Here is a 27,734-nt window from a genome sequence, read left to right as displayed (position 1 = left end):
CTTGGGTGCATGCTTTTAGAATGCGTTTCTTGTGCAAGATGCTGACGAAGATGCAAAATGCAAGCGCAAAAAGTCCGTCTAACACGTTTTAAGAAAAAACTGCATATTCGAAATGTAAACCCATATTCTTGGCCTAATGGTTAGAGAGTCGAACTCGTAATCCAAAGGTTGAGGGTTCGAGTCTCGGGCCAGCAGGGATATTGTAGGTGGGGGGAGTGAATGTACAGCGCTTTCTCCACCCTCAATACCACTTGAGCAAGGCACCGAACCCCCAACTGCTCCCCGGGCGCCGCAGCTTAAATGGCTGCCCACTGCTCCGGGTGTATGTTCACGGTGTGTGTGTGTGTGTTCACAACTGTGTGTGTGCACTTTGGATGAGTTAAATGCAGAGTACGAATTCCGAGTATGGGTCACCATACTTGGCAATATGTCACTTCACTTTCACTTTTATGAAAGGCCCCTTTGAACGCCCAATGCTCTGGAAGTACTGCACATTATTTGCTTGTGTGTTAATTTACTATTTTTTTTGGCAGATTTGATTGAGCTTTCTGTTACCATTACCAAGAAGAGTATAACATTCTCAACTTAACCCATTATATCATTTTTAAATCCATAATTTCCGCTCAACATCAGTACCTCTGGACTGTGAACATTAGACAACTAGCATTAAAGTTTAATCAGGACTGTAAGTAGGCCTAAAAGTACACAAAATGACTCCCCTCTGAGCTTCTCTTGGCCTAGAAGCACCGCTAGCTCCTCCACCTCTTCTTCAATCCTCCCTTGACGTATCCCATCATCCCCTGGATTACTGTCTCTCACCCAGACTCACTTAAAGACCACTACAAATCCCGCTAGCTCTGCTAAGCTCTACTTACCGTATCTAGATTGTTTTTGCCCCACAGAACCTTCTCTGAACCGAGCCAAGATCAGCGCAGCCTCTCAGTACCCCTCCTCTATCCTCCCTGGCTCTGAAGCTCATGCACAGAAACTGAACGGTGCTGCCGTTTTCGAGAACACTATGATGAATTGCCGTTTTGTCCCTGCTGCTCTCAATAACTGTTGGCACTAGCAGCAGACTTGGCAGAAATCGTACCCTATTTTGATTTTGGATGACAGTAAATGTCAGGCATAATGCATTAGTATTAGTTCCTTAAGGATCTTTTGAACTCTCTTGATGTGTGCAGTTCATTTTTTTGAAACCAGAAGTGTGGTGGTTTTTGGTTTCAAATGGCTAATAGGTTTTATTTGTTGTTGTGCAAGATCCTGCCCCCCTTGAACAGAGTGATTCCTTTTGACTGAAACAACCATTGTATGTGTGCATTATATAAATAAAGCTAAATAAAGCATTTCCCTTTGTTTGTAGTTTGGCTACTAGCTTAGCATAGCTTTAATTGGTTTAGTAAAGCTCTTTTGATTAGCTAGAACAAGATTTGTTTTTAAATTACATATCAAATATTCTATTCCATTACCAAAACTGATATGGTCAAATATACATTTTCCCTTTCTTTGTGTTCTCAGTACTAGCTTAATATAGCCTACGGAAATTAACAATAGTTTATTAAACAAAAACATGGTTATTGTAGTTAAACCATGATAACCCCAAATTAACAATTATTTTGCTACACTAAACATAGGGTGCGTTTTTTAATCAGCTACCGAGTTCGTGAATCAGTATATTGTGTACACTATTTCAGTCACATCCTATAAAAAAGGTTTGCATTTTCAAATCTTCTATCGCGTGTCATTACATTTATCTAGTTGGCTCGTGCGGTTTTTCACACTTCACAAATGGTATTTCTTGTAAGGGAGCATTGTGAACACAGATACTCCCTATAATTTGTGATGCATTGTGGGATTTTTCAGGGAGCGAACGTTCCAGTGCCCTGGAAGGATTTCGCCATTGAGACGGCCCTTAAAATGACCGACTCCCTGATCAGTGCCCTGAGCAAGGGAGCTAATTGAGACGCACCCATAGTTTAACCATGGTATTTGTAGTAAAACTGTGGTTATACAAATGGTAATCAATCCGCCAAAAAAAGCATGGTTACTACATTTTTACTATAATAAAATCATGGTTAAATTTCATAAGGGAAAGCGGTTTATATTATCAAAGCTAAATGGTCAATTTAAATATTAGCCTTTTTCTCAGTCGATCTATGGTTAGCTAGCTTAGCCTACTTGCTTAGCATAGTGTTAACTGCTGCAGAAAGCTCTATTGATTAGCTAGAAAATGACATCACATTAATTTACCAAAGCTAAATGGTCAGTTGAAATAATTTGTCTTTGTGTTTTTAGCTAGTTCAGTTAACAAGCTAACAGTTTAGTCTATTGATGGTAACCGGTTAAGAAAAGGTCTTTTGGTTATCTAGAGCAAGGTTTTTTTTCCCACTTTAAATTACATTACCAATGCTAAAATCCAACAATTTACTTATATTTTGTCAGCCTTCAGCTTACAAGGCCAAAGCTCTGCCTACTAGCTTAGCATAATGGTAACAGGTTAAAGAAAAGCTCTTTTGATTTGCTAGAGCAAGATATCACATTGTACGATAGGGAGATAAAATCTTGCCATGATGCACAATGGCTACGCACTATAATCTGTTACTTGCTAGTCAGTTGGAGGTGGATTTAATAGGAGGGACTTTTTCCTCTCTAGAGAGCATTTGATTGTGCAAGAATCCGTCTAGTTTCAGGATGAGGCATCAATATGTTTGGTCTGTTTTCCTGAAAGAGAGAGGCTGTAAACTTCAGCATCTAACTGGATGCTTCTTGCTCATTTAGTTAACTTTTAGAAGTATACTTGTATATAAATGGTTTCATAGCTATCAGACAAGGACTGAAAGTCACAGAAATCCAAAGTTCTGGCATGAAACTCTAGATGATGCAGTCCAATAGGTCAAACTCAATCTGACATAATGACATCATTATCACATGGCACAGCTGATTTTTCCCCAGCTCCACCTTAAAGATCTACTATTGGGTGGTCATGTATGCTATATGGGGTTATTTCATGTTACATGTGCAGCAGCAGTATTTCTTCCATGCTCACAGCAGCATGCTGTGGATGTATTGGCAGTAGCAAGTCTCTGTACTTGCTCTGCCACAGCAGTAGCGTAGCAGATCTATTCGGCCAAGACCAAACACATTAACGTTGCCATGTACATTACCATCCCTCCAAGAGTTGTCATGACAGAACTCTAATTTTGATTTCATGTGCACATCTTCGAAAGAACGCTTCTGCTCTTCAAGAAAACCTTCGCCTTGCATTCGCTTTGGTCAGTTAGCCGCAGTACACAGCTTTGATATTTGCGCTGCTTAGCTTTTGTTCACGTCAGTCACAGTCGCCTTGTGCATTCCAGGTCCAAACACACACACACACACTCTCCCGTCCAATCATTGCCTACAGCGACATGTCCTATGCTAGGCCCAAAACGCATCTCTCTCCCCTCATTCTTTCTGTGTCACTCACATATACATAGTTGAAAGAAAGAAGCCCTTATCTTAGTCACCAGAGACACTTAGTTCATGTGCCTGCATGCAAATGAATAAATATTCCATGTCCGCTCACTTCCTCACACACACACACACACTCAGCCGGATAGAAAAGCATTAATGTGTGTGTGAGGAGGGAGATGCTGTCAGGCAGACATGCCATGGCTGATAAATGCTGCAGCTGTGTTGTCACTGCAGTCAGGTTTGAGTTCTTTTGTGCTCGGCGTGTAGTGCCTGCACCTCTCACAATGCAGCCGCCAGACACCCAGAACTCCATGTGGGTGTGTGTTTGTGTTTTCCTTGCTATGTCTTTGTTTGTTTATGCCTGGGCAAGACCGTTTAGATAGAGCAATCATTCCGCCCTCCGCCGCTAACGCCTGTAGCCACATTTGTTCGATCTGATAAAACGTAATGTTCATTTGCCTGTGAAATGATTTCCTTCCTTCACTTCCCTCGCATTTCTTACTTCACACAACATTGAGATGCGAGGGCTCAGTTGTTCATAAAGCATGACCCTTATATTGTTTGCTGTGCTGCTCCGCTACTTGATTTTTGTGCTAATCTTTGGATGGGGTTATGAATCCGTAATTAGTTTGGGTCTTCTCTCATATGCAATATCTTAAGTGTATGTGCACATAAGTACTTGCTGAATGCACTTTATGGAGAAAATGGTGGGTCAAAAATCTCATTTTTTCTGATGCAGTTGTAGCATTTTATGAGTTTCTGACTAGTCTTTAATGAACTGTAGCAAGATGTTGCTACAGTATTAAAGGGCATTAATGTAAAGATGAAGTCTTTTGCTGTGGTCAACAACAAAGCTGCTGATGGATCTATTTGGTGTTATGATCGTTGCCATAGAAACAAATCATTTCTGAGTCCAAGGACAAGATCAGCTCAGAGTAGAATCTCGTTTTTGTCGTCTTATGAATGTTCATTCTGACAAAGGGTAAACTTGAACTGTAGTGTTCTTTCAGAATGATTTTGCTCTCTAAAACTTTCACTTTAATTAAAATAGTAGCTATGTTTCCATCTAAAGATTCGAATTAAACTTATGCGCAAAACTGGAATATTGCATAAAACATATGCGAATAAAGCACCGTTTCCATCCAAAAGAGAACAAAATCGTCACCACTTTATAAACTGTGGCACTAAATATCTCTAAGAATATAGGAGAAGCCACTGAATATAATAATTTTCTTATATGACATAAATTACTTGCACCTCAGAGCGAGCAGACGAGACGCAAAATGTGGTCATTACTTTTGGAGAAGGATGCCTGCTGTTTGGGAGCGCTGTCATTTAAGACAATTATACAGAAATACTTTGACGACAGACTTTGCTCAGGCTTTTCAGAATGACCATAACATATGGATGCTGTGAACAAGATCAGTCCTCTGGGTAGTCAAGTTAACCCGTCCCATCACGCAAAGTCACATGACGTTTTCGATGCACATGGAGGAATTTATTCGGTAAATGTGTTTCCATCGTAGTTTATGCACATATATCGGATAAAAAAATGTATCCTACTCAAATGTGCGCATAAGTTTTTTTTTTTTATGCGCATCTTGGCGTTTCCATCCAGCGGGTTTTTTTTTTATGCTATATTCCAAAACGCAGCTAGAGTTTAATTACAGAAAGTAAAAAAAAAAATGGTGTGTGTTAAAAGAAATTTAATTTTAATTTTTATTTTATAAAACTTATTTTACAAAATTTATAAAATGTATACTTTTGTTCAGCAGGACATACAATTCAGTAAAGTGACACTGTTACAAGATTTGCATTTTAAATAAATGCTGTTGTTTTGAACTTCCACAGAAATATTAAACAGCACAACTCTTCAACACTGATAATAATAAATGTTTCTTGAGCAGCAAATCAGCATATTAGAATGATTTCTGATGGATCATGCGACAATAAAGACCAGAATAATGGCTGAATAAATAAGTAGCATTTTGAAATCTATCAAAATAGGTGTTTTAAATTGTAATTTTTAAACAGTATTGCGTATTTTTTATAAAATTTTAGGGGAATATTCTGCATGTGATTTACTAACAAGACGCAGCCAGATCATTTCCATAATGACCAGCGCAATCTACCAAGAGCAGCGCAAATTACTGCCGCCTTTAAACATGCTTTTTTTGGCCGTTAAATAATGGTGCAAATACCAGTAATTTGACAAGCGCAAACTTTAGTAAATCTCGTCGTGTGATTCATTTTAATACTCCCCTCACATGAATTTTGTGCAAGAAAGGGAAATTCTACAAATGCATATTCAATAAGGTCAGGCGCAAAAATAACTGTCCGCGCCTTTTCAGCACTAATTCTTCACTGCGCGTCTTTAGTAAATCCTTACAGTACTATTTTAACGCCAAAAGACGGATTGCGCTGGCAAGAAATGTTAGTAAATCTGGCCCTTAGGCTTAGGGGTTAAAAAACTATAAGCAACAGTATTGCAACAGTGATGCTTTCCTCAACAGATGTGTTATTACTGGTTAATGGTATAACTGTATTTTTGAAAGTTTTTTCTTGAATATTTTAATGTAGTTCACTCTGTAAATATTGTAATATTTAACCTAAGATTTGAGAAGACCAGCCAGCTGTGTTGTCACCTTAATACTCTAACTGATACAGTGCCCCCCCCAAAAAATCTATATTGGTTGGACTTTTTTACATGTGTAGTTTAAGATTGATGCATGCTAACAACCGACATGATGGCGAAATAGGAGCAGGTATGTACACGCACATATGAGTTTGAGCGGTCGAACAGGATCAGCTGTATGAAACTGGAGAGGCCCCAGAGGTATTCCGTACATCTCTCAGGAATATCGCAACGCTTGTGCTTTAGCTGCAAAAACAGAGACTGAGCCTGCGTCTCTGACCTCACTGAATCCTCTAGTTCAGCTTCACTAAACCACAAACCCTGCAGAACACTGATAATGATAAATGATTGGTGGACGTTTAAGAGGACAATTTCAGCGGGTGCTGTTGTCTGTCTCACACAATTAGCTGAGTAATAGGGTGTGTTCTTGGGGCATGATAGGGTCACCTGAGTCAGCCTAAGCTTGCATCTCTAATGTCAATTTACTGATTCTTAATGAAAAATAACAGGTCTTTTGAATAACGAACATTTCAGATCATATATCTTATGAGATGTTCTTGGTAATGGACCTATGAGTTGTGGGTCATCGCATTGACCACAATCTAGTGTAGTTGTCTCACTCCGTGCTGCCTACTAAAGTGTGTGTCAGTATGTATTTTCAGTTTAATTGGTTAGCTGTCTGAATGACTAGCTGACTAATCAGCTTTAAGAACGCCCCATATAATCAGGCTGTTTTTAGGTTCACCTGATCGTGATCAGACACGATTTTTAGAGGGCGTTCAACCACGGATTCAAAAGTTTTGGGTTGGTAAAGATGTCTTTAGATGTTTTTGAAAGTCTCTTATAATCACCAAGGATGTATTTATTTAAAAATGCCGTAATATTATGAAATATCACAATTTGAAGCAATTGTATTCTATTTTAATATATTTTAAAATGTAACTTCTTTTATGCAAAGCTTTTTTTGCATCGTTACTCCAGTCTTCAGTCACATGATCCTTCAGAAGTCATTCTAACATGCTGGTTTGCAGCTCAAGAAACATTTTGTATTGTTACCAATGTTAAAAAAATAGATGTGCTGCATCATATTTTTGTGGAAACCATGATACTCTTTTTTTTTTTTTTTTTTTTTTCTTTTTTTTTTTTTTTTGCTATAGGAAAGTAAACACAATGGAAAATCCAGTGGTCACCTCTCCTTCCTCCGTACTGTAGCTTTGTCACGAGTCTATGCTAGTCATATTCAAACCAGAGTTTTTTTTTCTTTTTTTTTAATATAAGGTAAAGTGATGTTGAATAGAGCAATTATAGTTTGCCTGACAAGCAAAAAGAAGCTTATTAGAGTATGTGGAGGAGTAGAATTGTTAATCATGATTGGATCCGCTGCTATATTCATAGAGCGTTTGAGTGGATAAATTGGACAAGCTCATAGGGGATATATGGGCATTTAGCTCAAAGAGATGTCTAGATATCAAGTGCGGCCTATTTAGTGGTGCTTTCTAAATGCAGACATCATTCATTTCCTCAAAGCCCTTAATCTTAAGTATTAAACCTTAGTTTAACTCGTCCCACACAGTTTGCTCTGTGGACATGAATTGTCCAGCTTGTTTAGCAGAGGTGTATAGGTGACCAGATGATAAAACAGGCATAAAACCCATAGACTTTTATTGAAGGAGGGAACCGAATCATATCTAGGGTTCAGAATAATAACTTTATTAAAACATGGTAAACAAGCAACTGCATAGCAGCAACCTTTATCTAAAGCTGTCAAAGCAGATTTATATATAATTACATTTTGTTGTTTGTCACAAATAGTTTCAAATAACACACTGAAGTAAATGTGACATTATGTAAAAAGACTGAAAATCTTGTAAAATGTATTCTACATTTTTTTTATAAATGATACAAGTTAATATTGTCATGTTAAGCATACAATTTTTTTTAAAGTGGTTCAGTTTTATTCTTTCGTAGTTGCTTATTGATGCTGAAAACTTGAGCTTAAAGTATTTTCCTGCCTCAAGCCTGTGATTTTTCTGTAATTGAGGCAATACAGGTCTAGCAAACGCTCCAGGCTCATGGATCGAACCTCTGAGAAGAATTTCTGACTCAGCATATACTGAACTGTACATTATTAAGGCCTTTGTAGTTGAAATTCCTTTCTGTGCAAGCCTATGTTTTGTCCATTTCCTTTAACCTTCAGATTATTGTGTCGTTTCTCAAAAGTTTGTCGTTTCTCATTTGTGCTGCTGGATGCAGTAGTGGATAAAAGTGCACTTAGGGCTCAGCTGCTCTCGTTCTCTAGCCATTTCTGCCATAGCGTTTGCACACAAAGTGCAGTCAGAGCAGTTGGTTATCTGGCCTAATTCGTTTATTACTTTCTTTCCGGCCCCCTTATTTTTCCCTTGTCTGAGAGTAGATTTTTATCACAGTCCACTCCATTCCTCTCTTGTGTACTGGGCATTATGAATTAACCCCGCTGAAGGTCGTTTGGTCAGCATGCCTGCCTGAGTCTCAAGAGCTTGTCTCAAGCGTAATCTTGCAGGAAAATCTAGGACCTGTCAATTCGCCCTCCACCTTTTGCCTCTGTTGTCAAAGCTTGTGTTAAATGCTTATGTTGCACTCAAATATATCTCCACAACGAATAAACTGGGCATAATCGGTCAACAGATCTCATGTGGTAATCAATGGATGTAATGCTGGCTGAGGAAGACAGGCCAATGCAGGTTAACAAATAAAACCAGATTGATGGGTAGAGATGAGGATTATATGCAGATGTTGGGCTGTCATAACACAAAACATTCAATAGTTGGTACTAATTCAGATAACATTTTTAATTTTTACAATATCTATTTTAATGCCATAGCCAAAACTTTTATACTATTGAACATAACTTATTGAGTTAATAGTAAAAGTTAACAAATTAATTGAAAACAATGTGTTGTGCTTTTAGTCAGTAATTAAGAACAAAGTAAATGAATACAAGATCAATTAAAAAATAGAAAAAAATCATTTAAATGAATAGTTCACCCAAAAATGTAAATTGTCATTAATTACTCACCCTCACGTTGTTCCAAAACCGTAAAACCTTTGTTCATCTTCGAAACACAAATTAAGATATTTTGAATGAAATTCGAGAGCTTTCTGACCACTAATGTTACATGGACTATTTTAACCATGTCCTTACTACCTTTCTGGGCCTTAAACTTTGTAGTACCATTGTTGTCTATGCAGGGTCAGAAAGCTCTTGGATTTCATAAAAAATATCTTAATTTGTGTTCAGAAGATGAACGAAGGTCTTAGGTTTGGAACGACATGAGGGTGTGTAATTAAGGACAGAATTTTCATTTTCCTTTAAGAAGTTAAATATAAAAATTGTTTCAAAATCATTCAGCAAAGTTAATTCGATTAAAACAATGACTTGTATCCTTCAGTGAGTAATAAATAACAAAGAAACTAATTACAAGCAATAGATTAAAAAAAATTTAATTATAAATATTAAAGTTTACGACGCATACAACAAAGTAAATTACATTTAAACTGACTTAGTGTTTTTCAATTAAAGGTCATTTTTCATATGATTATTCAAAATATAAAGAGCATATATGCATTAAAGTCAACAGTTATCTAGCATTATTGGGTGCTCAAGTAAACATTCAAAAAGTAAAAAAAAAAAAAAAAAATGGTGAGAAAGCAATGCAGTTTTTTCCTTAAAATTACTGTGATTTTTGCAATAGACAAAACCTAATATATTTCACTGCAGCTAGCTTGACCCAGGTGACAAAGTCCAGGTACCAATCTGATTCACTTCTTCTGTTACTTTCGAATGATTGTTATTGTGTGTGTGTGTATGTGTGTGTGTGTATGTGTGTATTACATTTGACTTTTCAACAATAGAGTTCAGTATTTTTGCTAACCGTCAGCAGACATTTTTCTCTCATTTTATCACAAAAAACATTACTAGTTTGCTACGAAAATTTGTAGATTTGCTCGTACTTAAATCTAATATAGCTTCTTATTCCATTTTCACCTACCGCGTAGGAGACCTTTGGTAAGGACCTTTGCTCAGTGCACTACAGCAAAAAGTAGTGAGAATAGTGAGTGTGTCTTTGTGCAGAGAGCGGAAGAGATGTCACAGTGCCACAACTGCATGTTGAATGGCGATTGGTAAAGTTGCAGGAGGTGTGGTCGAACTCGAGCCTGAGAGGGCCTGGGAAAAGTGGCGGCAGTGAGAGGCTGTGCCAGTCATGAGGTTACTAAAACGCACGTTGGGTGGGAGTGGAGATGAAAGCGAAGGTGATCAGGAGCATTCTGAAGCAGAGCGAAACAGGAGGGCCACTAAAACACTCTGATTAACACAATCTAAATGTTTTCATTCACATTTTTCGAACACAGACGTATGCATGAATGCTTGACTTTTCTTGTAGAATTATTCTGGCAGATGCTTCTGCGGTCCCTTCGCAATCTGGCCAGGGGAGCCCGCGCTAACACTTTCAGTCTCCGTAGCCCTTCAAGCTGCTGTTTATTCTTCTGCTTGGCCGCACTGTTGGCAGAGGGTACCACTGCGCTGTGAATGTGTGAGGCCTCCTTGCGTACAGCTAGTTTCCTTCAACTGCTTTCATGCTGTTTGGGACTGGAACAGAACATTGGAGACATGTGGCTGTGTCCCTGCCACCTGTAGTGAATCGGATGGTGATAGTCCACTACCTTCAGAGGATAGATGAGGGATCATGGGGTGCTTTGGTTTCTGCATTTTGACACCTGATGGCCATGCAGACTCTTCAGCGGTTGCCACTCATTTACTGAAAACCTTGACATTCATCCTAGCTCTCCTCAGTGAGAGGAGCTGTGGTGAATGATTCATGAACGAATCATTCTTTTGAGTCGGATCTTTTAAATGGTTCTTGACTCAAAGGTCAGGCCACAACAGGATAGTTGACCAAAAATGGAAAATTGTCATTATTTACCATTATCATTTAAGCTTATGTCGATCAAAACCCATTAGACTTTTATCTTTGAAACACAAATGAGGATATTTATGAAACTGAGAGATTTTTGTTTCTCTATTGAAAGTTCATTACTTCAAAACGTTAATTTTTTTGCATTTCACGCAAACAACCAATCAAATTTATTCTCGTGATTCTAACAACTAACCCTATAACAACTGCATCAAGTGTAGATTTTCAGTGGAAAAGGGTGTGAAGTTTAGTCTATTTAAGTTATGATAATTTTACATCCTTTATGATCCTTAGAAATCATGTCCGTTTCAGTTTTTCCTATTTTTGGGTGAAGTATTCCTTATATCTGCATAGTGTTTCCAGAACCAAACTGAACAACTAGTCGTCAATGCCAAATAATTCCGCTCATATGATTGGCTGCAAATAGTTTAGTAGTTCATTCTGCAGTTCTGTGGTCCTTTATGCAAATTTGTTAAATTTCAGAGAAACTGCCATTAAGATTACTGCCAATGCTGACGAATAGCATTCTCCAGGTGTTGTTGATAACCTTGGTCTAAATAAACCCCTTGCTATTCTGTTTGGTACGTCTAGTGGCACAGAAATCACATGCTGTAGCTTTAAATGTGTTGGTGTAATAGTCGATTGGTTCCTCAGGTATAACCGAGACGGTCTGCACTTTAAGAGCAAGGTTGTTGACTGCTGTTCTGAGGAGTCTTGAGGTTACTGCTGCCCGTGGCTGAATCAGTGCAGGCAGGATGGGGCTAATGGCATTCCCCATCTGAATGCCCATTTAAAATGGACGAGCAAGCACAAAACCCTCCAACCTCTGGCTGCCTCAGGGCTGTTTTCGCAACTGCCAAAGCCAGAGGCGAGTCTGACCGAGCAAGAAAAACATACATATACTCTCACGCTTGTTTGTGCGAACTCTCTTTTTTGGTTTCCTTGGGTATCTGGTTTTGACAAAACAGAAAGTGATGATATATTACAGAAATTTTTAGGCAATTTGCGCTGATCACTTTTCCATGCAATTAGCAAAAATGTGGACCACAGCTTTAAAAATTAAGAAAGAATGCAAAAAAATACCTTTTGAAATCTATTCAACTCAATAGGTTTTTGTGATTAATAGACTGAAATTTAAGTCATTATTCATTGATAATGATGCCAGACTTCTTCAATCATTTAGTCTGCTTAAACTCTACTGATGGATAGAAGCAAGTCCAAGGCATACATTTGTTTTAATATATAAATCATTTCACTCTAAAGCTGGTCCTGTTTTGTAGCAACTTTTTATTTTTGTCATATACAGGTGCATCTCAATAAATTAGAATGTCATGGAAAAGGAATTTATTTCAGTAATTCAGCTCAAATTGTGAAACTCGTGTATTAAATAAATTCAGTGCACACAGACTGAAGTAGTTTAAGTCTTTGGTTCTTTTAATTGTGATGATTTAGGCTCACATTTAACAAAAAAAAAAAAACCAATTCACTATCTCAACAAATTAGAATACTTCATAAGAGCAATAAAAAAAACATTTTTAGTGAATTGTTGGCCTTCTGAAAAGTATGTTAATTTACTTTATATGTACTCAATACTTGGTAGGGGCTCCTTTTGCTTTAATTACTGCCTCAATGCGGCGTGGCATGGAGTTGATCAGTTTGTGGCACTGCTGAGGTGGTATGGAAGCCCAGGTTGCTTTGATAGCGGCCTTCAGGTCATCTGCATTGTTGGGTCTGGTGTCTCTCATCTTCCTCTTGACAATACCCCATATATTCTCTATGGGGTTCAAGTCAGGCGAGTTTGCTGACTAATCAAGCACAGTAACACCATGGTCATTGAACCAGCTTTTGGTACCTTTGGCAGTGTGGGCAGGTGCCAAGTCCTGCTGCAAAATGAAATCAGCATCTCCATAAAGCTTGTTAGCAGAAGGAAGCATGAAGTGCTCTAAAATTTCCTGGTAGATGGTTGCGTTGACTGTGGACTTCAGAAAACACTGGGGACTAACACCAGCAGATGACATGGCAGCCCAAATCATCGCTGACTGTGGAAACTTCACAATGGACTTCAAGCAACATGGATTCTGTGCCTCTCCACTCTTCCTCCAGACTCTGGGAACTCGATTTCCAAATGAAATGCAAAATTTACTTTCATCTGAAAAGAGGACTTTGGATCACTGAGCAAGAGTCCAGTTCTTTTTCTCCTTAGCCCAGGTAAGACTCTTCTGACGTTGTCTCTGGTTCAGAAGTGGCTTGGTAGCCCTTTTCCTGAAGATGTCTGAGCGTGGTGACTCTTGATGCACTGATTCCAGCTTCAGTCCAATGCTTGTGAAGCTCTCCCAAGTGTTTGAATCAGCTTTGCTTGACAGTATTCTCAAGCTTGCAGTCATCCCTGTTGCTTGTACACCTTTTCCTACCCAAATTATTCCTTCCAGTCAACTTTGCATTTAATATGCTTTGATACAGCACTCTGTAAACAGCCACCGCTTTCAGTAATGACCCTCTGTGACTTACCCTCTTTGTGGAGGGCGTCAATGTTCATCTTCTGGATCATTGCCAAGTCAGCAGTGTTCCCCATTATTGTGGTTTAAAAGAACAAGAGATACCCAGAATTTATACTGTATGGATGGTCATTAATTGAAACTCAAATGTAAATATTCTAATATTTTGAGATACTGATTTTTGACTTTCATCAGCTGTAAGCTCTAATCATCAAAATTAAAACAAAAAAAAAACTTTTGTAATATTTTACTTTACATGCATGAATCTAAAATATATGAAAGTTTCACTTTTTGAAATAACTTACAAGAAAAAATGAACTTTTTCACAACATTCTAATTTGAGATGCGCCTGTAGCTTCAGAAGACCTTGAATGTAGCACACAAGTTGTATGGACCACGTTAATGATAGTGTAATTGTGTATTTGTCAATTTTGGAGCTTGAAAGCCTCAATAGCCTTGTAATTGTGTGAAAAGAACAGCCAGTACATTCTTCAATATTTTTCCTTCTGTATTCCATGAAAGTCAATCAGTCATATGGAATGAGAATGAGTACAAAATGCATAGACAATTCATTTGATTCATTTGTCAATTCAAAGCCTGAAAATATTTGATTCTTTTGGTCTTTCGAGTTGTCCTCTCTGAAGAAAACAAGCAGAAAAACATGTCCACAGCCATCTGCCAGTGCTGCAAGAGTTAGTTACTGTGGCAACAAGTAAAAAGTCATTATCTCTAATTGACACCATGGCAGGTTCAGGTGTTTTCATAGTTTGCTTTCACTCTCTAGAGAGTGAGTCAGATGTCTTGTGCTTGCCTAACATTTGGGTTTTTCTCTCAACCTTCTACTCAGACTCTCATCCTCTGCCTTAAGTTGTTTGTTAGTTTTGAATGATTTGTTCTATCCCTCTCTTTCACATTGGGAACTTCCGCCCCTTGTTTTCCACAGTGTAATTAACCAGAAGGGAAAAGTGCACCATCATCTGCTTCAGGTGCTAGCAGCATGTCTGGGCATATATGAGAATTTTACAACTCTGTTAAGTGAATGTGGCCCATTAGTGAACTGCTGCTGCTACCAAGCCCTGGTAACTCCCTGATCATTGTATTCTTCTTCTGTAAAAGTCCTTCTTTATCTTTCTCTCTCACTTTGTCTTGTTAGTTCACGTCTGTTGTATCAGGACTGGAATTTAGGTTTATTACACTGACATTAAAATGCGATTACCATATTGAAGGCTTCTCTCTCTGGTTATCAGCAGAACTGCCAACTGACAGGAGGTACTAAAACTGTGGCATGGAAATGTGGCTCACAGGCAGGGAAAGAACAAGAAAATTACAGTCCTAGTCTTTTCAAACCAGTATGATAATTCATAGCATTGACATTGATTATTCATTCATTCAGATTTTATTTGAGCCGCTCCCATAAGCTGTTGTATGAGACTCACGCTTGTTATTAAATAGTTGTAAATCCCAAACCCTGACTGTGAATGTAGCCATTGAAATGTAGGATTTAACACTTGAAGCCTCTCACAGAGCAATCTTGTCATTTTGTTTTAATTGATGTCATAATCCAGCAGTGCAAGAACATATTTCTTGCCTGCATCAAAGAAGAAAGTGTTTTAATTTTATAGACTCATTTAAAGAGACCTAACTGGTTAATGAGTGTGTGTGTATTAGAGACTTTGACGCTCTCTATCATTGCAAGACCAGATGGTACATTATAAGTGTAGCGTATGTGTTGAAGAACCATCTGTTTGAAAGAGAGTAACCCTTCTGTGCTGGTGTCCCATAGGTTATGGTGTTTACATATAACACATGCTTGCTTAACACATACTATATATCACCACATAAAACGACAGGGATCCCACGATTACGGAAAACCTGAAAATATCAGGAAGTTTCAAGGCCTGGAAAAATCATGGATTAATTATCGTTTAATGTTAGAAATCATGAAACGGCTTAGACTATTACAGAAATAAGATGTTGCAAATTGTTCTTTTCAATTAATCAGTCAAACCAGTTCACAAATTTCTCTGAATGATTTATTAGCGAATCACTCTTAAATGGAATGATTCCTAAAATCCTTACCCAGTATTCATAAACAGCTATGGAGAAGTCATGAAAATTCATTAGTCAAAAAATATGGAAACTCTATTCCAGGCTCCTACAATATGAATTCAGGTTCAACATAGATTTTACCTATTCTCTAGTTACACAATTTTTTTTTTTAAGCACAGCTAGTTTCCCTCAAGCAAAGTGTCTGTCTTTGGTTCATGGTTTGAAATTGACCTAAGGACTCTCAAGGCTTGGCCTACCCTCTTTGTACCTCCAGCCCCCAACACCTGTGCCTTTCTACAATTAACCATCCAATTAGTCTGTAAATCTCTGCTGTTAGTGGGATAGATTGGCAGCTGGGAAGGGAGTGTTGGGCCCTGAAGGAAGGAGACATTGTGTAATTATAATTGCCTCTTTGTTTGGTAGCATTGTGTACATTTGCACCTGACTGTTTATGTGAGGGTGTGTCTTTCACATTTTAGTGTTTTAATGTATATAGCTTGACTATAGTATTATTAGGTTGTGGTTTTAAATTTAGCCCCCCTATAAGGTCTCTTCCTGAACCATTGGTTGACTGTAGTCCAGGTTATCCAATGCTGCTCTTAGAGGGTCACCTTCCTATACACTTAAGCTACAACCTGTTTCAACACACGGCTTCAAGTTTCTAGAAATCCTGAAGACCTTGATTAGCTGGTTCAGGTATGTTTGATAAATTAGGCCTATGTTAAAGATTCTGCAGCTTGATCAACCCTGGCCTGCCAGTAGTGACAAAAGTGACCATTAACTTTGTTTGCTGTTTGCTATACAACATGTTGTGCAAACACAGTTGGAGAAATCAGTTATAACAACTACTACCAAGAGTAGAGTGACTTGGTGACCTTGAGCAGTTGAATTGTTTAAATTGCTTTAAGGGCACTTAAACTCTAGACTAGTTTAAAAGAATGCTGCAAGTGTTGCACTGGATTTAAAATACTTGATTTCAAATTGGTGCATTGGAAGGTCATAAACCCCTATTGTAGCCAGAAGACACTTCATTAATAAATCCACTGGTGCTAGATTTCAAATGCACTCACCTTTCCGCAAGCCTTCCCTCATGCCTTCAAAACAGATCATAACAGAAATTTCCATCTTTATTTGTCAACCACACTGTCAACGTGTGCCTCCTTTTCCAAAAGATTTAGACAAAGGTTTCATGTTCCTGCCAATGCTCTCTAGTGAGGGAAGCCACAGAAATATAGCCAACACAAGAGAACCAGCCCCCAAACGACATTGTCCATTCTAAACACCTGCTACTGCTGTGGTCTTTCCAGAGTTGTTTGGCCTCTTGTCAACTGTCCCAAGGTAGGAGGAGAGTAGGCACATGTTGAGAGGAGTAACTCCAGAAGAGAGCCGAATGAAAGTCATCGTTCTTTGCAGTAGTTTCGATTGTGAAGTTTGGCGTGGGCCGCTGTGTTGGTGTGTGCTAAAAGGAGGGAGCCCCTATCACTGTCAAACCTGCCACCATGCCTGATGGTGTGAGGAATTAATAGTTGTCATCATGCACGGCTCCCTGATGTGAAATATTTTGAGTCTTTATCGTGAGAAAGTAATAGTGTTAGAAATGAGCTACAGCAGCTAACCTCAACTATATCTAGTCGCCCTACGCTTTTTCCTCTAAACAGATAATTTTTTCTGTTTTGTTTTCCTTTTCTCTTCAGCCCTTCCTTTCTGACACACACCCTCTCTTTTCCTTCTCCCTCTTTACTAAACCAGACCTCTGTTCCAAGTTTCAGGCTGTGAAAAGCGCGTGTGTGTGTGTCGAGAGCGAGAGAGGAAGCCGTCCTGCAGATCGGTCATGATCACAATCTGGCTTCAATGAGAAATCCCCTGCTCGCCCTGCCACTACAAGCTTCTAGCACAAGGAAGCAAAACTCTGAAACCGAAAGGTCGTTTTTAAAGTGACTCAGAGGAGGAGGATATTTGCAGTGGTTAAACAAGTCAATAACGGATTTTGACAGCGAAATCGGGCAGTGTTAGGATCTAGGTCAGGTGCTTTATGGTTGCAATGGTTTCTTTTTGTGTGTGTATGTGTGTGTGTGGTTAACTGCATTATATCATGCCTGAAGAGCCAGCCATCCTGGAAATATGAAGATGTAGAGAGTGCCGTGTTAATCCACAGTAATCCAGTGTACTTTGCATGCAAACCGTTTCTGGCCATGGTGAGATTATAATCTCGGAGTAGTGGCCTTGCTGTTTATGACGTATGAGCTTTGAGTCATGGGTTTGTCTGCATTTGTGTTACTACAGTAGTGGTCAACGTGACAAGTACAGATGCAAGGGTGAACTGACACCTTTGTTAATCAACCAAGCTGGGACAGTATAGCCAAAAGGGTTTGCAAATCGGGTGTGTCCACTACTGGACACATCCAAAATGTGTAGTGCTTAGGAGCCCCTAGGTTTGAAATTTTCTGGTTTAGGCCTATACCAGGAGTAGCCAAACCTGCTACTTGGAGGGCTACCTTCCTGCATACTTCATTTCCAACGCTCTTCCAACACGCTTAGCTGTTCCTTTCAAGAAATCCTGAAGAACTCGATTAGCTGGTTCAGAGGTGTTTTGGTTGGGGTTGTAACTAAACTCTCTAGGATGGTATCCCTTCAGCAGGAGCAGTATTGGGCACCCCTGGTTTAAACATTCTTACAATGATCAAATATTAAATTGTCTGTTGGGTACATCAGTGTAAGGAATGCACTGTGTATGTGATTGAGGCTAGTACATTCACTTTTGAGGGGATTTATATATATATATATAAGACTGTTTTCTGACATCTTGGAATTTTATGCCTCTTGGATCACCCATTTTACAGCAGCAGAGCAACACATTTACTTTAGCCTCTCAGTTCTGGATACAGAGAATATGGTCTCTCCCCCTCCCTGGCCATTCTAGCTGAATATTTTATACATCTTCATTCCCCTTTGTTCATCTTCCCATCCCTGTACGTCTCTCTCTCTCTCTCTTGCTCTCTCCACTGCAGCATTAGACTCTCTCCCCATACAGGAAGTGTTGTCCGTGCAAAGGCTCTGTTCCTCAGTGCCCCAGGCAGTGCTCTAATGGAGTCCAGGTCTCGAGAGAGACTGGGAAAGGGATCAGGGGTGGGGGGAAATGGATGAGTAGACTATCTGCTCTTACGACCATATTAGTGCTGATTCGGTTGGAGGAATGGGTTTGCGAGTAGCATCAGTCAAACTAAACTGTGTTTACTCCGCTCCTGCCTTGTCATCATTGCCAGCTCTGTCGTCTATAGTTCTTTAATTGAAAGTGGCATTGACGCGGACAGGCCGGAAATGGAAGGGACTTAGGCACCGGCCCTGTGGGACACCGTATGTATGGCCTCTCATGTATGGCCTCTCATCAAGCCGCATGGACTTCGGCTCAAGTAAAGATAACACACTAGAGGAGTGGAATTCTTTTTTTATATAATGCTGATGGCTGGACAAATATCTCTCCTCGTAATTTTGGTGCTGAAGCACGTCATTAGGAATAATACGTGCACCAGCACATTGTCACATGGTAATACTCTCTCAACAATAACAATGTCTTTAGTACCCAAACAATACACAGCTCTGATTTCCTGATGTTCTGCGACATTTTCAATCTCTGCTGCTTTTGAAGGGAATATAAAAGACTGATTGATCTGCGAGAGTGTAAGTGGATGTTTACAGCTTGTCGGCCTGATTATGTGTGTGACTATCTGTTTAGACAGGTTTTTTCTCAGTAGTTTGACAAGAAACAAATTGTAGTTTTCATTTCTGTTGGTATTAATTATAGTCTTTGAAATTGCTTTTGTCTGCTGCATTTTACTGTCCTAAGACTCATTCAGGGGGTGGGGGCTGTATTGTTGTTCTCTAGTTTGATTGTGTTGGCTATGGAGTTGTTCATTACTGGAGGCAGATGGGACTTAAACAATCAGCCAACAATGGGCATTTTTCAGATCATCTTATATATGTCTTAGAAATGTAAACATGTCAACTTTTTCTTTTTAATTTTAGTCGTCTTCCTAGTCTTGCTTATCTAAAGGTCAGGGGCTTTTCTAGCACTCAAAAAAACAAAAATTCATACTGTACAAATGTCTTTAAAACAGTGTCCTTATCTGATGCAGCTATAACCTTTTAAAAAACAGTCCTTCAAAGCTTAACACTGCATGTCACTCAGACTTTAATGTATGGATTCCTTCCTCTGATCAGCTTGGCTCCTGCAATTTTAACAGTATTCTTAGCTTATGTGCAGGTCAGGCCCAAGGCTGGTAGAATGTGACCTATTTTTAACAGTAGCCTAAAGCTCGGAAGGCTTGTGGAGTATAAACCTTGACAGTCCCTTAAAAGACTAAACTGCCCTTTTAATGAAGCTTTGGAATGCTCTGATCACTTATGATTGAACCCCCTTCACTGAGTTAATTGGAACCCACCACTACAAAAAAGTGTGACATTCACGCCCTTTCGACCACTACGTGCTGTTTTAGGTTTAGCTGGCATCCTTCTCTTAGATGATCTTTCTTACACCCACCAGTCAGACCTCCGGCACCCTCTTTCACCCATCTACTCATTATGTAGGCATGTGGGCCATGTATGAGTGACTCCTCATCTATTAGTGACTGTGCTCTGACACGAAGGGTAGGATGAAGTCCTCAAGCCTGCAGGCTACATGCTAGCCTAGCTTTGGCTTGATGGACTGTATCTTGTCTTATACAAACATGGTCATGGGTGTGATTTGTATCTCACTTCTGATTGGTGGATGTTGGAACATCTGCTTTTGTCATCTGTTGGATGATACCTTAGCAGTGGTCCCCTTTTCTTTTTTTCTTTTTTTTGCAGACGTGCTGTGGGTGTCTGCAAGATTGTAAGTTGTCCTGTTTGATATGTTTGGTTTCAGAAGGCCCCCTCATCTACTATGCACCCTCAGTGCCCACCTTTTTTAAGTCATACAGATCCAGACTTTATAGTGGACAAAGGAGGATTGCAAGGTTTTAGGTTGGCCTTTTAGACAGGACCTTGTCTCACTTGAATATGCAAGTAGCCAGTAGTGTAATGCAATTTACATATGAACATTTTCATATGGTGTATCAGAAAAGTTTCATTTCTATTTTAAATTATAGTTGTCAGATTTATGAATCTGAGCAGTTGTTCAACAAGAAGTGTTTAGAATTGCAGATGGACGTGAACAGTTATTTAGTGCTTGATGTCTGCTTGAAGTGCTTGAATTTTTATTAGTTGATTTTGTATCAACTATACTAGCCATCTGTTTGCATGTTTGTGATATCTATGATTTGTTTGTTGCTGCATTAGTTCATCAGGGGAAAAACACAGGCTGATTTGGCTCTCATCTTTAGCTGTTGTAAATTTCATTTCATTGTATGGCACTGATAGCATGCTGAACATGGAAAAGACAAAGCAATACATGGAATTACACAGCTGGGACAGATCAAGCAGATGTGGCTCTTGCGCTGGGGGCAACGTGTGAGTTTCAGAGAGTTAGGTCATGAAGAGCTAAAGAATAATGAGCAATTCCTTAATTAGACTAATGACTTTCACAATTGGTCATGAACCAGCAAGTATGGTGCCACTTGTCATGCTGGTGACCCAACAAAATAGATGCACTGATTTTTTTTTCTTCTTCTTTTGGGCCCAGAAGGTGGAGTCCACCACCTGGTTGTGTGTGCATGTGTGTGACACGTGGGTCATAGCTGATCTGTAGCCAGGCAGCTGTCATGGCAATTTGTTAATGATTTCTTATTCCTTGAGAGCTCTCAAGTGTTTCTCTGCTAAAATGAATTTTCAAGCCATAAAATCCATTGTCACATTTTTTCTTCCTCATTGTAACATCTTGGAATTTAACATGGAAAGCATTACCATGGGTGGCACTCACAGCAACCTGTTATTGAGTATAATTGCATAATTACCTGCCCTCTGTCAGCATGAATGATATAATTACTCCCTCGTAGCTTACTAACTGATAACCACATCTGTTGGGCTCAAAGATGTCCTCATGGGCTACAAGAGAACAAGCATAGTTCATTTGAAGTCTTGTTGGATGAATGCAATGAAAATATATTTGGGTTACAGTTCATCAATGGTTTTGATAAGTTCTTGAGCAGTGCAGGTGTAATATTTAACATACAAAATGGAGATGATGTTTCAGAGTTATGTTAGGGGGAGCTGGTCAATGGCTAAACAAACAGAACGTTGCCACACTCACAGCATTGCATTGTTCTCCACTTTGTTTTACTATAGTGGGGGAGTAGAATGACAAATTCATTCTTGACATTTCAGGCTTTTGTTCTAGCTAAGCCAGCATACCCCACTTTTGTGGTTGCTATATTGCAAGTGTCCAATGATTGCTGGCTAATCGTACTGTAGCAAAAGCTGTTTTTGAGAGAGTTATACGAGCATGATTCCACTGGTCTTATCAGTGATCCAACATTGACTGGCATGCCAAGGCTCAAACTTTGATACCCTTTTCCGCTCAGATATTAAGTGTCAGAAATTCAAATGAAATGTTAAAACTCTTACATGTTTTGTGATTTCAAGAATGCTGGCTGATACATAGAAGCTATTTCACAGAGCAAATTCGCCACAGCGGAATCATTACATTTGGCTCAGTCTGTGACAGTGACATCTGCAACTGCAATCATGTGTCTCTTGTGATCGCTAGATGTAGTACCTTGAGAGCTGTTGTCAGCACATTTACCTAGTCTTGCCTCCAAGGTGGTGCTGTTGATCAGGCAGACAGAGGTTGGTGGCTTGTCCTTGGCATAGTCAAGTGCCTATATATATAAAAAGACAACAAAAATAAAATATAAATGTATAAATAGTGATTGTAATTTGTTTCCAAAAGAAATAGCAGAATATATATCAAAAGGGTAAGGATACTCTTTACTTTTTTTGCTGTATTCTGTAATTATAACATCTTTTTATGCATTTGGCTGGCTATTGGGATTTCAAGAAAAGAGTAAAAGCTCCTCTGAGCTCTTGTCATATATTGTCTAGAGGGTTCTGTTCCTTTTGTAGATTTCCACAGGCCTTGACTTAATTTTTTTTGTATCCACATGCTTTCACCACTCAATTTATACATAATTTCCTGTTATGAATTCATTTCTGAATTTGATTCACAGTATCACTGTTTAAGTTGTTAATTTTTGTTATAGCAAAATCCTTTTGAAAATTATTTTTGAGACTGGAAAGCAGCCAATGTACAGTGCTTCCTATTAAGGGCCATTTTGGGTTTCCCTGGTTGCCCAATTAAAACTGTATCTCTGAAGCACTTGCAACAGCTTTCATCTGTGTGTATGTTTGTATGTGTTTGGGGATTAGAATGGGATACCTTGTAGGGTGGAATCAATTAAATATTTTTGGCTTTAGTATGATACCAGCCTCTTACCCCTTGGTATTGATACCTTTAGGTTACGCATAAACAACCCTGGGCAACTGATGAAATAAAACAGGCACTGGTGGTGCCAAAATAATCAAATTCCTTGTGACTTTGTAATTGCATAGTCCTTACTGTACTGCAGTAAATTTTAACAGCCAGTATAAAGTCAGTCATCTTGATGTGAAAGCTTATAGCTTTATAGTTGTATTTGGTCAAATTTGAACAACATTTTTTTGTCTTCTAACGAGTCTTAGATATTTAATAAATGAAAACGTGATGGATAAATTATTATAAATTCATATTTGTATCTATTTTGTAGTAACTTTCTAATTGTAATGTATCTTTTATTTCTTGCAGGGTCAGATCCAGTTTGGGCGAACCTGAAAACTGCAGTATTTCTGTGTCAGAGTGCCCCTGAAGAGAGGAGATGGGCTGGAATAAAATCTCCTGCAGCACACCCGCCTAAGTCCACAGGGACTCCTCTCCCCCACCCTCAAACCAATTCCCTTCTTCCCCTTCTAAAGCTCTGCCAAAATTGTGAATGGCCAAAATTTGATCATTAAAGTGATTGGACATACTGGCCCTGCATGGAAAAAAAAACCTAAAGTAACTTTCAGGATCTTTAAAAATAAACAATTTGCCAAGCCTGAAAGCATTTGGATGGAACATCAGCCCAGCAGCTTTCAAACTAGAGCTTCTGGGAATGGCAAAATGAGTGCTGTCATACGATGATGATGGCAAAAAAACAAGATGCCCGGGCACCAACCTACAACCTTGTTGTGGTAGGTTTGTCCGGGACTGAAAAGGAAAAGGGGCAATGTGGGGTAGGCAAGTCCTGCCTTTGTAATCGCTTTGTTCGCCCCAGTGCTGATGATTTTCATTTGGACCACACATCTGTTTTAAGCACAAGTGACTTTGGTGGTAGAGTGGTAAACAATGACCACTTCCTGTTTTGGGGCGAGGCGGTACGAATGTTGGAGGAGGGCGCTGAGAGCCGAATGCATGTGGTGGAACAGACCGAGTTCATTGATGACCAAACGTTTCAGCCACATCGAAGTACTGCCTTGCAGCCCTATATCAAGCGGGCAGCTTCCGCCAAACTGGCCTCTGCTGAGAAGCTTATGTATTTCTGCACAGATCAGCTAGGACTAGAGCAAGACTTTGAGCAGAAGCAAATGCCTGAAGGCAAGCTTTTAGTGGATGGATTCTTACTCTGTGTAGATGTGAGCAGGGGAATGAACCGAAATTTTGATGACCAGATGAAGTTTGTCACCAATCTCTATAACCAGCTAGCTAAGACCAAGAAGCCAGTTGTACTTGTGCTGACCAAGTGTGATGAAGGAGTTGAGCGGTACATCAAAGACTCTCACACCTTTGCCTTGGCCAAGAAGAATTTGCAGGTTGTTGAAACCTCAGCACGCTCTAACGTTAATGTTGACCTTGCCTTTCTTACCTTGGTGCAGTTGATAGATAAGAGTAGAGGGAAGCCCAAGATCATTCCATACTTTGAAGCGCTCAAGCAGCAGAGTCAGCAGATAGCATCCGCTAAGGACCGCTATGAGTGGCTGGTAAGCCGCATTGTGAAGAACCATAATGAAACATGGCCCAACATCAACCGCAGAATGCAGACATCCCCTGAATACAAAGAGTATGTCTTCCTCGAGGGTACTTCCAAGGCCAAAAAACTATTCCAGCAGCATGTGCACAGGCTCAAACAAGAGCATATAGAAAAGCGGCGTAAAATCTATCTCAGCACACTCCCACAGGCTCTCAATTCCTTGGTTCCAGGCCTGGATGAAATTGATCACCTAAGCTGGTCAGGAGTACAGAAAGTTCTCGAGAATAAGCGGGAATTCTCCCACTGGTTTGTAGTGCTGGATGACACACCTTGGGAAACTACACCACACATTGACAAAATGGCGGATGAACGCATTCCCCAGGACCTTTTGGAAACCCCTGCAGCAGAGCAAATCTATGAGGCTCACTTAGAACACCTGCGCAATGAGCGAAAGCGGGCAGAAATAAGATGGGAGTTCAAAGAGAAACTTGCGTCTTCGCCATTTGTTACACCTGGCAAACCCTGGGAGGAAGCTCGTAGCTTCATCATGAATGAAGAGTTCTATCAGTGGCTGGAGGAGCCTGAGTACCTTGATATCTATAACAAATACCAGAAGATTATTATTGACCAAGCCAAAGAGGACTTCCAAGAACTTTTACTGGAGTACTCTGAGTTGTTCTATGAGCTTGAAGTTGATGCTAAGCCTAGTAAAGAAAAAATGGGTGCCATCCAGGAGGTTCTAGGAGAGGAGCAGAGGTTTAAGGCCCTGCAAAAGCTTCAAGCTGAGAGAGATGCCCTTGTGCTCAAGCATATCCATTTTGTCTACCACCCTACTAAGGAAACCTGTCCTACCAGTCCTCATTGTGTGGATGGCAAAATTGAGAAACTCTTAGCCCTTCGTTTTCCCACTCGATACTGCTTTGATGGAAGCACAAAATCACAATTTGGTGAGGGAAAGGTAGACCGCATTAATCTTGTGATCCTTGGCAAAGATGGACTTGCAAGAGAGTTGGCTAATGAGATCAGAGCCCTGTGCACCAATGATGAACGGTACGTGCTAGATGGAAGGACTTATGAACTGGCTCTTCGACCTATAGAGGGAAATGTACGCCTTCCAGTGAACTCCTTCCATACCCCCACTTTTGCCCCACACGGTTGCCTCTGCCTCTACAACTCAAAGGAATCCTTATCCTATATTGTTGATAGTATTGAGAAATTACGAGAGTCAACCATAGGTCGAAGGGATACCAATCTAGTTCAGCTTCCCTTGTCTCTTCTGTTGGTCACCAAAAGAGGCGTTGGTTCAATTTCTGACATTGGAGGTGAAACGGCACAAAGCCTTATCCAACAAGGTCAACAAGTGGCTGGCAAAATTCAGTGCAGTTATTTAGAGCCTGCTTCTCCAGGTGTGGGCTATGGTCGCAATATAAATGAAAAACATTTAAACCAGATACTCAAAGGTCTGTTAGACACACGAAGACCCTCAGTTAGTCTTGGCAGTTGCTCCCCACCTTTGCTACCTGCATTTGCAGGTTTCAGAGACGCTCCGCAGAGCACAGAGGGTGACTTACGAATCGTAATGTGTCTGATGTGTGGAGATACTTATGATGTTGACCAGCTTCTTTCACCATTCTTGCTGCCCCAGCACTGTCGGCCATCTTCCAGTCTGTCCAGTGGAACATCAGTTTTGTTGGATTTATCTATTGGTGGCCAAAGGCAAAGCATTGATCTTGCTGTTCTATCTTACCACTCATCTTTTTCCTTACGTAAAAGCAGATTAGTGCATGGTTACATAGCAGTGTACTCAGCCAAACGGAAGGCTTCCATGGAAACCCTTTGTGCCTTCCTTTGTGAGGTCCAAGATATTATTCCAGTGCAGTTGCTTGCTGTTGCAGAGACTCAGTCAGAACTTGCAGACTCTGAGGCAGTCCGGGAGCAGCTTGGCCAAGGGGAGGAACTGGCCCATGAAATTGATGCCCGTTTCAGCTCCGTAATCTGTGGACCTGGTGGGGTCGTGGGAGGCTTGCATCGGATAGACCACTTCCAGCCATTCTTTAAGGAGGCAGTGGAGAAGAAAACCATTGTAGAGGCAACATACATGTATGACAATGTTGCAGACAATGTCACCAATGAAAATGTTTCTTCACCTCGATGTGGCTCCCCAAGCATCACATTGCTGGACTCAGAGGATGACATCGAGCCCTCCCCACCTTATCCCACCTTAAGGGAAGATGGCACTTTGGCCCATGGTGGAGGTTTCAAGCTCCCAGATATGGAAGGTGATGCCTTCTCACTCATCTCTGACATCACAACTTTTGAAAACAAGCTTAACAACAAAGTCCCACCTCAGGTGCGACCAAAGCCCAATGTCACCTTTGACATTCCCAAATCCTCAAACATCAGTTCATACATGGACCTGAGCCTACATGGACCTAACAGGCGCTCATTACCGTCAGTCACCTGGCCACCAGCAACTGAAGGTGGTTATGATCCATCTGACTATGCTGAGCCCATGGATGCAGTAGCAAAGCCCCGTCCCACAGAGGAGGAAAATATTTATTCTGTACCACATGACAGCACACAGGGCAAGATTATCACTATTCGCAATGCAAACAAGAGCCATTCTAATGGTGCAGGAAATGGATCAGACAGTGAGGCCGATAGCAGTTCATTGGAACGTAGACGGAAACTATCTGCTCTTGGAGTTAAACCTCGGCTGTATCGTGATCGCTCCAAACGTCTTGGAAAGTTCAGCAGCTACCGCACAAGCTTCATTGGTAGTGATGATGAACTTGGAGGTCTCCCCAAGACTAAAGAGGATGAGCTTGCTGCACAGAAAGGGGACAGTTCCTTGATTGAAGAAAGCGAGGACCCGAAGAGGAGGAATATCTTGAGAAGTCTGCGAAGAAATACCAAGGTAAATTTTGTGGTGTTCTTTCATTACATATATTCATTGTACTTCAGAGCACATTTATACAGGCTAACTTTTTTTTAAGATGGCCATCATTTATTTCATTTTTATTGATATATGATTCTGAAGTTTGCCATTAATGTTGTTTTTGTATTAGACTACACTTGTGTATTTGTTTTTAATTCAGCTGTATTCACATTTGTGTATTGTCAGTGTTATCAGATGTTGTCAGTGATTGACAGACTCTTTTACAGAAAATGTGTTCTGTCTAACAAATGTAGA

The 27,734-nt window shown here is 40.0% G+C and overlaps 1 protein-coding gene across 2 annotated transcripts in view; it reads left to right on the top strand.

Annotated features, from left to right (window-relative positions):
* Positions 1 to 27,734, top strand: part of arhgap35a (Rho GTPase activating protein 35a) — an 88,956-nt gene that overhangs the window by 37,627 nt on the left and 23,595 nt on the right. For both annotated transcript variants that reach the window (XM_079392354.1, XM_079392353.1), the window contains exon 2: positions 23,341 to 27,458. In XM_079392354.1, coding sequence (XP_079248480.1) covers positions 23,712 to 27,458 — 3,747 coding nt within the window. In that variant the 5' untranslated portion in view covers positions 23,341 to 23,711. The remainder of the gene's footprint in view (positions 1 to 23,340; positions 27,459 to 27,734) is intronic.

This window comes from Barbus barbus, assembly GCF_936440315.1.
Source record: "Barbus barbus genome assembly, chromosome: 34".
Taxonomy (NCBI): domain Eukaryota; kingdom Metazoa; phylum Chordata; class Actinopteri; order Cypriniformes; family Cyprinidae; genus Barbus; species Barbus barbus.
Note: the sequence above shows the minus strand (reverse complement) of the source record. Positions and strands in the feature narration are given on the sequence as shown.